The following is a 13,763-nucleotide window of genomic DNA, read 5'->3' as shown; positions in this document are numbered from 1 at the left end:
CTTCCCCCTCCTAACCGTGACCCACTGGTCTGCCTCCCGTGGCCCCGGTGTGACCACCTGCCTGTAACTCCTCACTCTCCCTGACCAGACGAAGGTCATCGAGCTGCAGCTCCAGTTCCCTAACGCGGTCCCTTAGGAGCTGCATCTCGGCGCACCTGGCACAGATGTAGACGTCCGGGAGGCTTGGAGACTCCAGGAACTCCCGCATCCAGCACTGAGAACAACAAGCTGCCCTCACACTCATACTTCCCCTCTCCTCAAATAACAACAAAAAATGAATACCAAACCCTCTTCGCCTCGCCCGTTTCCGCCTAAGCCCGTTGAGCCGAAGCCCTTAAGCCTTCACTCTGCTCCCAGCTCACTCCGCTGCCCGCAAACTACGCTGCCCGCTATATGAGGCTCTGTTCCTTTTAAATCTTCCGCGCTTCACTGCCCGACGTCACACACCTGCGCAGTCCCACCTCTCTGAAAGCCGATGGGGAAAAAATGATGAAGGGCCTCGGCCTGAAACGTCGACTGTTTACTCTTTTCCACAGATGCTGCCTGGCTGCAGCATTTTGTGTGTGTGTGATACTTCGAAGTACCAGCATCTGCAGGTTTCCTTGCAGGTTTCCTTTCAGGGGTGGCGAACCTATGGCACGCACCGGGATTTTTTTTGTTGGCGCGCGGCTCGTCTAAGCCACCCCTGGGTTCATTAAACGCCACCCGTCATAAAAGTATTCACAGTGATCGTCTTCACTGTCAAATTAATTTGATTTTATTTCGAGATAACAACACGGCAACGTGCTCTTCTGTCCCAGAGGGACCGTGCCACCCAATAACAACCATTGACCGACTGACCCTTACCCACTATTGACCTATTGACCCTTGCACCTTTGGACTGTGGGAGGGAACCGGAGCACCCGGGGGAAACCCATGTGGTCACAGGGAGAACGTACAAACTCCTTACGGGCCCCAGCGAGAAATGAGCCCGGGTCGCTGGCACAGTAATAGCTCTACGCTAACCGCTAAATTATTATTATTTTTAAACGACCCAAGGGCAGTGAAACGCTTGCACAAGAGGCGTGTCTTGCCGGCTTGGCACCAGGCGGATGGTTGCAAGAGCAAGTGAGGTCAAAGGTGATACGTTTTGAAATCCTCTAATCAGAGTCCGGTTTGATATCGAAGGCATACGATGTGAAATCTGTTAACTTAGCAGTACAATGAAATACAGGATAAATATAGAATAAAAACTGAATTACAGCAATTATACTTGTGTATATTAAATAATTCAATAAGTAGTGCAATAAAAAAACCCAGAAAGTTAAAAAAGTTCGCAGGTTGAATGTCCATTTGAAATCAGATGGCAGAGGAAAAGAAGCTGTTCCTGAATCAGTGGGTGTGACTATAACCCGTGATGGAGCTGACTAGCTTCACAAGTCTCTGCTGCTGACTTCAATCTTGTGCAGTTGCAGCCGATCTCCGCGCCCCCCCCCCACCACCCCCCATAACAGATGGTCAGAACGCTCTCCACAGTACATCTGTAGAAGTTTTCGAGTGCTTTAAGCAACAAACCGAATCTCCTCAAACTCCGAATGAAATATTGCCGGGTTTCCCCACAGGTTCTGTGCTCCAGTGAAAGCTCTCTCATTCTATCCGGCCCCTCCTGATAACCCAAGCCTTCCTGTCCCGCTAACATCCTCGTGACAGATGTGCCCAGATGACTCCTAAGCATGGTTACTGCCTCAACCATTTCCTCTGGCAGCCCGTTCCAGAAAAGCCACCTCACTGTGTCTGGAAAATTTCCCCTCAGGGCCCCTTCTGAGCCTTTCCCGTCTCACCTTGAACCTCAGAACACAAGGACATCCCTTTAGAAACATGGAAAACCTACAGCTGTGCCGAACATGTCCTTACTTTAGAAATTACCTGGGGTTACCCATAGCCTTCTATTTTTCTAAGCTCCATGTGCCTATCCAGGAGTCTCTTAAAATACACTATCGTTTCCGCCTCCACTCACCGCCGGCAGCCCATTCCACGCACTCACCACTCTCTGAGTAAAAAATTTACCCCTGACATCTCTGTACCTACTTCCAAGCACCTGAAAACTGTGCCCTCTCGTGCTAGCCATTCCAGCCCTGGGAAAAAGCCTCTGACTATCCACACGATCAATGCCTCTCATCATCTTAAACACCTCTATCAGGTCCCCTCTCATCCTCCGTCGCTCCAAGGAGAAAAGGCTGAGTTCACTCAACCTATTCTCATAAGGCATGCTCCCCAATCCAGGTAACATCCTTGTAAATCTCCTCTGCACCCTTTCTATAGTTTCCATGTCCTTCCTATAGTGAACTGAGCACAATACTCCAAGTGGGGTCTGACCAGGGTGCTATATAGTTGCAACATTACCTCTCATCTCCTAAATTCAATTCCAGGATTGATGAAGGCCAATATACCATATGCCTTCTTAACCACAGAGTCAACCTGCGTAGCAGCTTTGAGTGTCCTATGGACTCGGATCCCAAGATCCCTCTGATCCTCCACACTGCCAAGAGTCTTACCATTAATACTATATTCTGCCATCATATTTGACCTAACAAAATGAACCACCTCACACTTACCTGGGTTGAACTTCTTTACAATGGAGGTGGGGAGGAATTTCTTTAGCTAAAGGGTCAGCATCTAAAGCAGAGGTTGATAGGTTCATGATCTGTGAGTGTAACAAAGGTTACGGGGAAAAGGCATGAGAATGGGGGAGGGAGGGATAGTAAATTAGCCTTGAAAGAATAGTCGAGCAGACTCAATGGGCTGAATGGCCTAATTCTGTAGCTATGTCTTCTAGTCTCTTATAAGACCATAAGATACAGGAGCAGAATGAGGCAGTTTGGCCCATCGAGTCTACCCTGCCATTTCATCATGGCTGATCCAATTTTCCTCTCAGCCCCAATCTCCTGCCTTCTCCCCGTATCCCTTCACAAATCAAGAATCTATCAATCTCCCCCTTAAATATACATAAAGATTTGGCCTCCACAGCTGCCTGTGGCCAAAGAATTCCACAGATTCACTACTCTCTGGCTGAAGAAATTCCTCCTCATATCCGTTCAAAAAGGAATATGATTCCCTTATTCTGAGGCTGCCTCCTCTGGTCTTAGACTCTCCCACCGGAGGAAACATCCTCTCCGTATCCACTCTATCAAGGCCTTTCACCATTCGATAGGTTTCAATGAGGTCACCATTCATTCTCCTGAATTCGAGTGAATACAACCCCAAAGACATCAAACGTTCTTTATATGACGAGCCATTTAATCCTGCAGTCATTTTTTTGAACCTGCTTTGAACCCTCTCCAGTTTCAGCACATCATTTCTGAAATAAAGGGCCCAAAACTGCTCACAATTCTCCAATGGAGGCCTCACCAGTGCTTTGTAAAGTCTCCACATTTCATCCTTGTTTTTACGGTCTCTTTTGCACTCTGTTTGAACGCCCAAATGGTGCGGTCTTTCATTGTTCCTATTATGGTTATTACTTTAGAACATAGAACAGTACAGCACAGTACAGGCCCTTCGGCCCATAATGTTGTGCTGACCCTCAAACCCTGCCTCCCATATAACCCCCCACCCGAATAGAACTCAGAATTTTATTACAGATTTATTGAGTATGCCTGCAAGAAAACGAGTCTCAGGGTTGTATCGGGTGACATATATGATAATAAATTTTGCTTTGAACTGTACCTGCGCCTCTCGTGACTCAGCTGTCCCAGTGTATTCACCCTCCTGCCTCCTACGCCCGGGGGAAAAATAGCTCCATTCTTATCCAGCTTCTCTTTCTAGCCCAATCTAACTCTTCCTCGCCACTCCTTGCGTTCTGCTGGGTGCCCGGGCTATGTTAGTGTGTGTGCGTGTCTGTCTGTGCTGGCTGTCGGTGTGAAACGATGCATTTGACTGCGCAGGCTTCGAGGCACACGCCATCATTAAACCTGAGCCTGGATCTCCGCCCTTCCCACGGCCGGCTGGCCGGAACTCGACACGCGGTGGGCCAAGGGTGGTGCGGCCAGATGTCACGTGACGTCGTGTCCACTGACCGAAGGGGCCCAGCATGCCGGACATCACCTACACTGCCCCGTCTACGTTTGTCCTCACTTTCCGGGAATGACGGACCAGTGTCCCTGGGTGTCTCTGTTCTACAACCGCCTCCAGAGCCCTACCAGACACTCAGTGGGTGCTTCTTTAAATAGACCCCGAACCTAATCAAGTGGGCACAGAGTGTATGTTCGTGATCTTCTACTGCTGTGAGGTTCGAGCTGCTGTGCATTCAGAGATGCTCGTCTGCACACCACCGTTGTAGCGTGTGGTTATTTGAGTTACTGTTGCCTTCCCGTCAGCTTGAACCAGCCTGGCCATTCCCCTCCGACCTCTCTCATTAACAAGGTGTTTTCACCCGCAGAACTGCTGCTCTCTGGATATATTCGGTGTGCCACACCATTCTTTGTAAAGATCCCAGCCGTGTCCGAGATACTCAAATCACCCCCTCCGGTAGGGTCAAAGTCACTCAGATCACATTCTTCCCCGGCTCCGATGTTCTGCCTGAACCTCGTGACCCTGCCCGTGTGCTTTATCGCGTTGAGTAGCTGCCACGCGACTGCCCGATTGGGTATTTGCATTAACAACAGGCTGTGCGGGGGTGCCCAGTAACGTGGTCAGTGTGTGTTGCTCACACGAATTGCAGTCCTGGCAAAGGGCGCTCGGCCCGAAATGTCACCTTCATGTAGTCACGCTCTGGCGCCATCGGTAAGTTTTGCCGATGAGGCCCGAGATCGAGCTGACAGCCTGCGACTCTTTCTCCCAGCGAGGCAAGCGACTAACACAAAGGGGGTTTGACGTGACGGTGGCGAGGGGGAGGTGTAGCGGGACGTCAGGGGTAGATGGTTTTCCGCAGAGAGGCTGGGTGGAACACGTCGCGCGGGGTGGCGGTAGAGGTAGATACGTGAGGGAGTCGGAGAGCCGCAGAATGCAGAAACAGGCTCTCTGACCTGTTACTCTGCCAAGCCCCATCGACCTGAACTCGGACCACAGCCCTCCGTACCCCTCCGACGCACGCACCGAGCCAGACTGCTCCTAAGCGTTTAAGGGGAGCCCACGTCCACTATTTCTGCCCGCAGCTCCTCCCGCACTCTCACCACCCTTCCGAGTGACGAATTTCCTCCTCGTGTTCCCCTTAAACCCTTCACCACCTTGCCAGCCCCCTGCAAACCCTATACGGGTCACCCAGCTGATGGGTGGTGAGACCTCCATTGGAGTATTGTGAGCAGTTCTGGACTCCTTATTTTAGAAAGGATGTGCTGAGACTGGAGAGGGTTCAAAGGAGGTTCAAGAAAATGATTCCAGGATTAAATGGCTCAACATGTGAAGAACGTTTGATGGCTTTGGGGCTGTATTAACTGGAGTTCCGAAGAATGAATGGTGACCTCATTGAAACCTATTGAATGGTGAAAGGTCTTGATAGAGTGGATGTGGAGAGGATGTTTCCTCTGGTGGGAGAGTCTCAGAATAGAGGAGTCCTTTTAGTACGGATATGAGGAGGAATTTCTTTCACCAGAGATTGGTGAATCAGTGGAATTCTTTGCGACAGACAGCTGTGGCGGCCAAATCTTTATATATATTTCAGGCAGAGTTTGATAGATTCTTGACTGGTCAGGGCACGAAGGGATACGGGGAGAAGGCTGGAAATTGGGGTTCGGAGGAAACTTGGATCAGCCACGATGAAATGGCGGAGTAGATTCTAATTCTCCTCCTGTATCTGCTGGTCTTATGGTCTGATTTGTCGGACATGGGCAAAAGGGCAGTGGAGGTTCGGGGGGCCAGCACGCCCTGTCACCCAGCCGTATCCCCACACTAACGGTAAAGGTGACTGCAGGGCTGATGTCAGAGGTAGGCTCTATACACCGAGAGTGGGCAGGTGCATCGAACGCCCTGCCAAAGGAGCTGGTCGAGGCAGATATATGAGGGCCATTTAAGAAAAGCACACAGATGACAGACAAAATGAAACCGAGGGGAACCAGCAGGTTTGCTGGAGCTGTTGGAGAGGGTCGAAGCTAATTTAGCAGGAAAATGGGCCGCATTGGACAGAAGAATTAGACTCTTCTTGGAGCGTATTAAAATGTAGGCCAGACATGGTGGGACCAAGTGTCTGCACTGTGCTACAGAGTTCTGTTCTGTGCTCATCGGTACATGCCTTTCCAAATGCAGTGACCCTGTCTCCCAGCACTCAGTCCGGTAACGTCCAGCCTGCGGATGTTCCTGCAGCCCCTCTGAGACAAAGGCTTCACAGTCCTGCCCAAAATCCCCCGGCATGACACACAGAGTGAAGCTCCCTCCACACCGTCCCCTCCCACACTTCCCGGGGTCAGACACAGAGTGAAACTGCCTCCAGACCATCCCATCATACACCCCCCGGGGTCAGACACAGAGTGAAGCTCCCTCCGCACCATCCCATCACACACTCCCGGGGTCAGACACAGAGTGAATCTCCCTCCGCACCGTCCCACCACACACTCCCGGGGTCAGACACAGAGTGAATCTCCCTCCGCACCGTCCCATCACACACTCCCGGGGTCAGACACACAGAGTGAATCTCCCTCCGCACCGACCCATCACACACTCCCGGGGTCAGACACAGAGTGAATCTCCCTCCGCACCGTCCCAACAACCACTCCCGGGGTCAGACACAGAGTGAATCTCCCTCCGCACCGTCCCAACAACCACTCCCGGGGTCAGACACAGAGTGAACCTCCCTCCGCACCGTCCCACCACTCACTCCCGGGGTCAGACACACAGAGTGAATCTCCCTCCGCACCGTCCCACCACACACTGCCGGGGTCAGACACACAGAGTGAATCTCCCTCCGCACCGACCCACCACACACTGCCGGGGTCAGACACAGAGTGAATCTCCCTCCGCACCGTCCCATCACACACTCCCGGGGTCAGACACACAGAGTGAATCTCCCTCCACACCGTCCCACCACACACTCCCGGGGTCAGACACAGAGTGAATCTCCCTCCGCACCATCCCATCACACACTCCCAGGGTCAGACACAGTGAATCTCCCTCCACACCGTCCCATCACACACTCCCGGGGTCAGAAACAGAGTGAAACTCCCTCCACACCGTCCCATCACACACTCCCGGGGTCAGACACAGAGTGAAGCTCCCTCCGCACCGTTCCATCACACACTCCCGGGGTCAGAAACAGAGTGAAACTCCCTCCACACCGTCCCATCACACACTCCCGGGGTCAGACACAGAGTGAATCTCCCTCCTCACTATCCCACCACACACTCCCGGGGTCGGACACAGAGTGAATCTCCCTTCGCACTGTCCCACCACACACTCCCGGGGTCAGACACAGAGTGAATCTCCCTCCGCACCGTCAAATCACACACTCCTGGGGTCAGAAACAGAGTGAAACTCCCTCCACACCGTCCCATCACACACTCCCGGGGTCAGACACAGAGTGAAGTTCCCTCCGCACTGTCCCATCACACACTCCCGGGGTCAGACACAGAGTGAATCTCCCTCCGCACCATCCCATCGCACACACCCGGGGTCAGAAACAGAGTGAAACTCCCCCCACACCGTCCCATCACACACTCCCAGGATCAGACACAGAGTGAAGCTCCCTCCGCACCGTCCCATCACACACTCCCAGGGTCAGACACAGAGTGAATCTCCCTCCAGACCATCCCATCACACTCTCCCGGGGTCAGACACAGAGTGAAACTCTCTCCAGACCATCCCATCACACACTCCCGGGGTCAGACACAGAGTGAATCTCCCTCCGCACCGTCCCATCACACACTCCCGGGGTCAGAAACAGAGTGAAACTCTCCCCACACCGTCCCATCACACACTCCCGGGATCAGACACAGAGTGAAACTCCCTCCAGACCGTCCCATCACACACTCCCGGGGTCAGAAACAGAGTGAAACTCTCCCCACACCGTCCCATCACACACTCCCGGGATCAGACACAGAGTGAAACTCCCTCCACACCGTCCCATCACACACTCCCGGGGTCAGACACAGAGTGAAGTTCCCTCCGCACCGTCCCATCGCACACTCCCAGGGTGAGACACAGAGTGAAGCTCCCTCCGCACCGTCCCATCACATACTCCCGGGGTGAGACACACAGTGAAGTTCCCTCCACACCATCCCACCACAGACGGTCTGTCACACTTTGAAACGGGAAGTTCCTATTCACACTCACCGTCACGTTGTCGTAGGGGCACTTCACCTCTGGATGATCTTCAACGTCGAAAACACCCTGGAACTTCAGGGCAATGGAGAATCCCTCCTCCACATGGATACTGTAATTGCACTGGAGGTTGGGTGGATAGGCTGATGGATACTCCGGGCTCACCAGCTCTCCCGACACCTGGTTGAAGAATTCCTGGCACTGCACTGGAGACAGAACCAAGTCCCACCCTAGGTCAGGATTGCCCTTGCTATACAGTCCATCCTGATACCCCTCATATTCATCTGCCCTTGCCCCCTTCACATAGATCCCCTGAGCAAACCCAAGCAAAAGCCCCTCCTCTGAGTCCGATGGTTTCAGGTAACTTGCTGTTACTGTTTGTTAGCAGATCACGCTGGTGGATTCAGATATCCTGCCATCGCTGTCTGTTTTCACAACTGATGGGTGGATTTGGAATGATGGCTGAATGTAATGGTTTCAGATAACATGCCATTACTGTCTGTTAGCAGATCAAGCAGATGAATTGAGATAACCTGCCATCACTGTTGGCTATCATAATTGATGGTGGATTTGGAGTGCTGACTGAATGTGATGGTTTCAGATAACATGCCATTACTGTCTGTTAGCAGATCAAGCAGATAAATTGAGATAACCTGCCATCACTGTTGATGGTGGATTTGGAATGCTAATTGAATCCAATGGTTTCAGATAACACACCATTACTGGTTGTTAGCAGAACAAGCAGGTGGATTCAGATAACCTACCATCGCTGTTGGTTATCACAATAGATGTGGATTCGGAATGCTGACTGAATACCCAGCTGTAGAGACAAAGAAGAGCCAGTGGATATTGTTTACAAGGATTTTCAGAAGGCCTTTGACAGGGTGCTTAACAAGCTACGAGCCCATGATGTTACAGGGAAGTTGTTACAATGGATAAAGCAGTGGCTGATTGGCAAGAGGCAAAGAAGGGGAATAAAGGGAGCATTTTCTGGCTGGCTGCCGGTGGCGAGTCGTGTTCCACAGGGGTCTGCACTGGGACTGATTCTTTTCAGGTTATATGCCCATGATATGGATGACGGAATGGATACCAAATTTGTAGAGGATAAAGATAGCTGAAAGAGCAGGAGGTGTTGAGGAAGCAGAGAGGCTGCAGAAGGACTTAGACAAGCAGACAGACTTAGACAGGTGAGGAGAATGGGCAAAGAAGTAGCAGATGGAATACATTGGGGAGAAGTACATGGTCGTGCACTTTGGTAGAAGGAATAGAGACATAGGCCACTTTCAAACAGGATCAAATTCAGAAATTGAACATCGAAAGGGGCTTGGGAGTCCTTGTGCATTATTCCCCAAAGGTTAATTTGCCGGTTGGGTCTGTGGGGAGGAAGGCAAATGCGATATTTGCATTCATTTCGAGAGGTCGAGAATATAAAAGCAAAGGTGTAATGCTGAGGCTCTATAAGGCACTGGTCCAACCACACTGGCAGTATTGTGAGCAGTTTTCGGCCCTTACCTCAGAAAAGAAGTGCTGGCATTGGAGAGAGTCCAGAGGAGTTTACGAGAATGATCCTGGGAATGAAAGGGTTAATGTATGAGGAGTGTTTGATGTCTCTGGGCCTGTACTCACTGGAGTTTAGAGAATGAGGGGGATCTCATTGTATGAGGAGTGTTTGATGTCTCTGGGCCTGTACTCGCTGGAGTTTAGAGAATGAGGGGGATCTCATTGTATGAGGAGTGTTTGATGTCTCTGGGCCTGTACTCACTGGAGTTTAGAGAATGAGGGGGATCTCATTGTATGAGGAGTGTTTGATGTCTCTGGGCCTGTACTCACTGGAGTTTAGAGAATGAGGGGGATCTCATTGTATGAGGAGTGTTTGATGTCTCTGGGCCTGTACTCACTGGAGTTTAGAGAATGAGGGGGGATCTCATTGTATGAGGAGTGTTTGATGTCTCTGGGCCTGTACTCATTGGAGTTTAGAAGAATGAGGGGAATCTCATTGTATGAAGAGTGTTTGATGTCTCTGGGCCTGTACTCACTGGAGTTTAGCAGAATGAGGGGGATCTCATTGTATGAGGAGTGTTTGATGTCTCTGGGCCTGTACTCACTGGAGTTTAGAGAATGAGGGGGGATCTCATTGTATGAGGAGTGTTTGATGTCTCTGGGCCTGTACTCACTGGAGTTTAGAAGAATGAGGGGGATCTCATTGTATGAGGAGTGTTTGATGTCTCTAGGCCTGTACTCACTGGAGTTTAGAGAATGAGGGGGATCTCATTGTATGAGGAGTGTTTGATGTCTCTGGGCCTGTACTCGCTGGAGTTTAGAGAATGAGGGGGGATTTCATTGTATGAGGAGTGTTTGATGTCTCTGGGCCTGTACTCACTGGAGTTTAGAAGAATGAGGGGGATCTCATTGTATGAGGAGTGTTTGATGTCTCTGGGCCAGTACTCACTGGAGTTTAGAGAATGAGGGGGGATCTCATTGTATGAGGAGTGTTTGATGTCTCTGGGCCTGTACTCACTGGAGTTTAGAGAATGAGGGGGGATCTCATTGTATGAGGAGTGTTTGATGTCTCTGGGCCTGTACTCACTGGAGTTTAGAGAATGAGGGGGGATCTCATTGTATGAGGAGTGTTTGATGTCTCTGGGCCTGTACTCACTGGAGTTTAGAGAATGAGGGGGATCTCATTGTATGAGGAGTGTTTGATGTCTCTGGGCCTGTACTCACTGGAGTTTAGAGAATGAGGGGGATCTCATTGTATGAGGAGTGTTTGATGTCTCTGGGCCTGTACTCGCTGGAGTTTAGAGAATGAGGGGGGATTTCATTGTATGAGGAGTGTTGGATGTCTCTGGGCCTGTACTCACAGGAGTTTAGAAGAATGAGGGGGATCTCACTGTATGAGGAGTGTTGGATGTCTCTAGGCCTGTACTCACTGGAGTTTAGAAGAATGAGGGGGATCTCACTGTATGAGGAGTGTTTGATGTCTCCGGGCCTGTACTCACTGGAGTTTAGAGAATGAGGGGGATCTCATTGTATGAGGAGTGTTTGATGTCTCTAGGCCTGTACTCACTGGAGTTTAGAGAATGAGGGGGATCTCATTGTATGAGGAGTGTTTGATGTCTCTGGGCCTGTACTCACTGGAGTTTAGAGAATGGGGGGATCTCATTGTATGAGGAGTGTTTGATGTCTCTGGGCCTGTACTCACTGGAGTTTAGAGAATGAGGGGGATCTCATTGCATGAGGAGTGTTAGATGTCTCTTGGCCTGTACTCACTGGAGTTTAGAGAATGAGGGGGATCTCATTGTATAAGGAGTGTTGGATGTCTCTGGGCCGGTACTCACTGGAGTTTAGAAGAATGAGGGGGATCTCACTGTATGAGGGGTGTTTGATGTCTCTAGGCCTTTACTCACTGGAGTTTAGAGAATGAGGGGGATCTCATTGTATGAGGAGCGTTTGATGTCTCTGGGCCTGTACTCGCCGGAGTTTAGAGAATGAGGGGGATCTCATTGTATGAGGAGAGATTGATGTCTCTGGGCCTGTACTCACTGGAGTTTAGAAGAATGAGAAGGGATCTCATTGTATGAGGAGTGTTTGATGTCACTGGGCCTGTACTCACTGGAGTTTAGAGAATGAGGGGGGATCTCATTGTAAGAGGAGAGTTTGATGTCTCTGGGCCTGTACTCACTGGAGTTTAGAGAATGAGGAGAATCTCATTGTATGAGGAGTGTTTGATGTCTCTGGGCCTGTACTCGCCGGAGTTTAGAAGAATGAGGGGGGATCTCATTGTATGAGGAGTGTTTGATGTCTCTGGGCCTGTACTCACTGGAGTTTAGAGAATGAGGGGGATCTCATTGTATGAGGAGAGTTTGATGTCTCTGGGCCTGTACTCACTGGAGTTTAGAAGAATGAGAAGGGATCTCACTGTATGAGGAGTGTTTGATGTCACTGGGCCTGTACTCACTGGAGTTTAGAGAATGAGGGGGGATCTCATTGTAAGCGGAGAGTTTGATGTCTCTGGGCCTGTACTCACTGGAGTTTAGAGAATGAGGGGGATCTCATTGTATGAGGAGTGTTTGATGTCTCTGGGCCTGTACTCACTGGAGTTTAGAGAATGAGGTGGATCTCATTGTATGAGGAGTGTTTGATGTCTCTGGGCCTGTACTCACTGGAGTTTAGAGAATGAGGTGGATCTCATTGTATGAGGAGTGTTTGATGTCTCTGGGCCTGTACTCACTGGAGTTTAGAGAATGAGGGGGATCTCATTGTATGAGGAGTGTTTGATGTCTCTGGGCCTGTACTCACTGGAGTTTAGAGAATGAGGGGGATCTCATTGTATGAGGAGTGTTGGATGTCTCTGGGCCTGTACTCACTGGAGTTTGGAGAATGAGGGGGATCTCATTGTATGAGGAGTGTTTGATGTCTCTGGGCCTGTACTCACTGGAGTTTAGAGAATGAGGGGGATCTCATTGTATGAGCAGTGTTTGATGTCTCTGGGCCTGTACTCACTGGAGTTTAGAGAATGAGGGGGGATCTCATTGTATGAGGAGTGTTTGATGTCTCTGGGCCTGTACTCACTGGAGTTTAGAGAATGAGGGGGATCTCATTGTAAGAGGAGAGTTTGATGTCTCTGGGCCTGTACTCACTGGAGTTTAGAGAATGAGGGGGATCTCATTGTATGAGGAGTGTTTGATGTCTCTGGGCCTGTACTCACTGGAGTTTAGAGAATGAGGGGGATCTCATTGTATGAGGAGTGTTTGATGTCTCTGGGCCTGTACTCACTGGAGTTTAGAGAATGAGGGGGATCTCATTGTATGAGGAGTGTTTGATGTCTCTGGGCCTGTACTCACTGGAGTTTAGAGAATGAGGGGGATCTCATTGTATGAGGAGTGTTTGATGTCTCTGGGCCTGTACTCACTGGAGTTTAGAGAATGAGGGGGATCTCATTGTATGAGGAGTGTTTGATGTCTCTGGGCCTGTACTCACTGGAGTTTAGAGAATGAGGGGGATCTCATTGTATGAGGAGTGTTTGCTGTCTCTGGGCCTGTACTCACTGGAGTTTAGAGAATGAGGGGGACCTCATTGTATGAGGAATGTTTGATGTCTCTGGGCCTGTACTCACTGGAGTTTAGAGAATGAGGGGGACCTCATTGTATGAGGAGTGTTTGATGTCTCTTGGCCTGTACTCACTGGAGTTTAGAGAATGAGGGGGATCTCATTGTATGAGGAGTGTTGGATGTCTCTGGGCCTGTACTCACTGGAGTTTAGAAGAATGAGGGGGATCTCACTGTATGAGGAGTGTTGGATGTCTCTAGGCCTGTACTCACTGGAGTTTAGAAGAATGAGGGGGATCTCACTGTATGAGGAGTGTTGGATGTCTCTGGGCCTGTACTCACTGGAGTTTAGAGAATGAGGGGGATCTCACTGTATGAGGAGTGTTTGATGTCTCTGGGCCTGTACTCACTGGAGTTTAGAGAATGAGGGGGATCTCATTGTATGAGGAGTGTTTGATGTCTCTGGGCCTGTACTCACTGGAGTTTAGAGAA

General features: G+C 50.3%; 1 protein-coding gene across 1 annotated transcript in view; it reads right to left on the bottom strand.

The window, feature by feature from the left end:
- Nucleotides 1-775: 775 nt before the first annotated feature.
- LOC140192915 (complement C1r-B subcomponent-like) overlaps nucleotides 776-13,763 on the bottom strand; it is a 34,634-nt gene continuing 21,646 nt past the window's right edge. The window contains exons 5-6 of the mRNA XM_072250405.1: nucleotides 8,236-8,429; nucleotides 776-1,190 (exon numbers count right to left, since the gene is read on the bottom strand). Of these exons, the coding sequence (XP_072106506.1) occupies nucleotides 1,140-1,190; nucleotides 8,236-8,429 (245 nt within the window). The 3' untranslated portion in view covers nucleotides 776-1,139. The remainder of the gene's footprint in view (nucleotides 1,191-8,235; nucleotides 8,430-13,763) is intronic.

The sequence above is a fragment of the Mobula birostris genome, unplaced genomic scaffold (genome assembly GCF_030028105.1).
Source record: "Mobula birostris isolate sMobBir1 unplaced genomic scaffold, sMobBir1.hap1 scaffold_3072, whole genome shotgun sequence".
Lineage (NCBI taxonomy): Eukaryota > Metazoa > Chordata > Chondrichthyes > Myliobatiformes > Myliobatidae > Mobula > Mobula birostris.
Note: the sequence above shows the minus strand (reverse complement) of the source record. Positions and strands in the feature narration are given on the sequence as shown.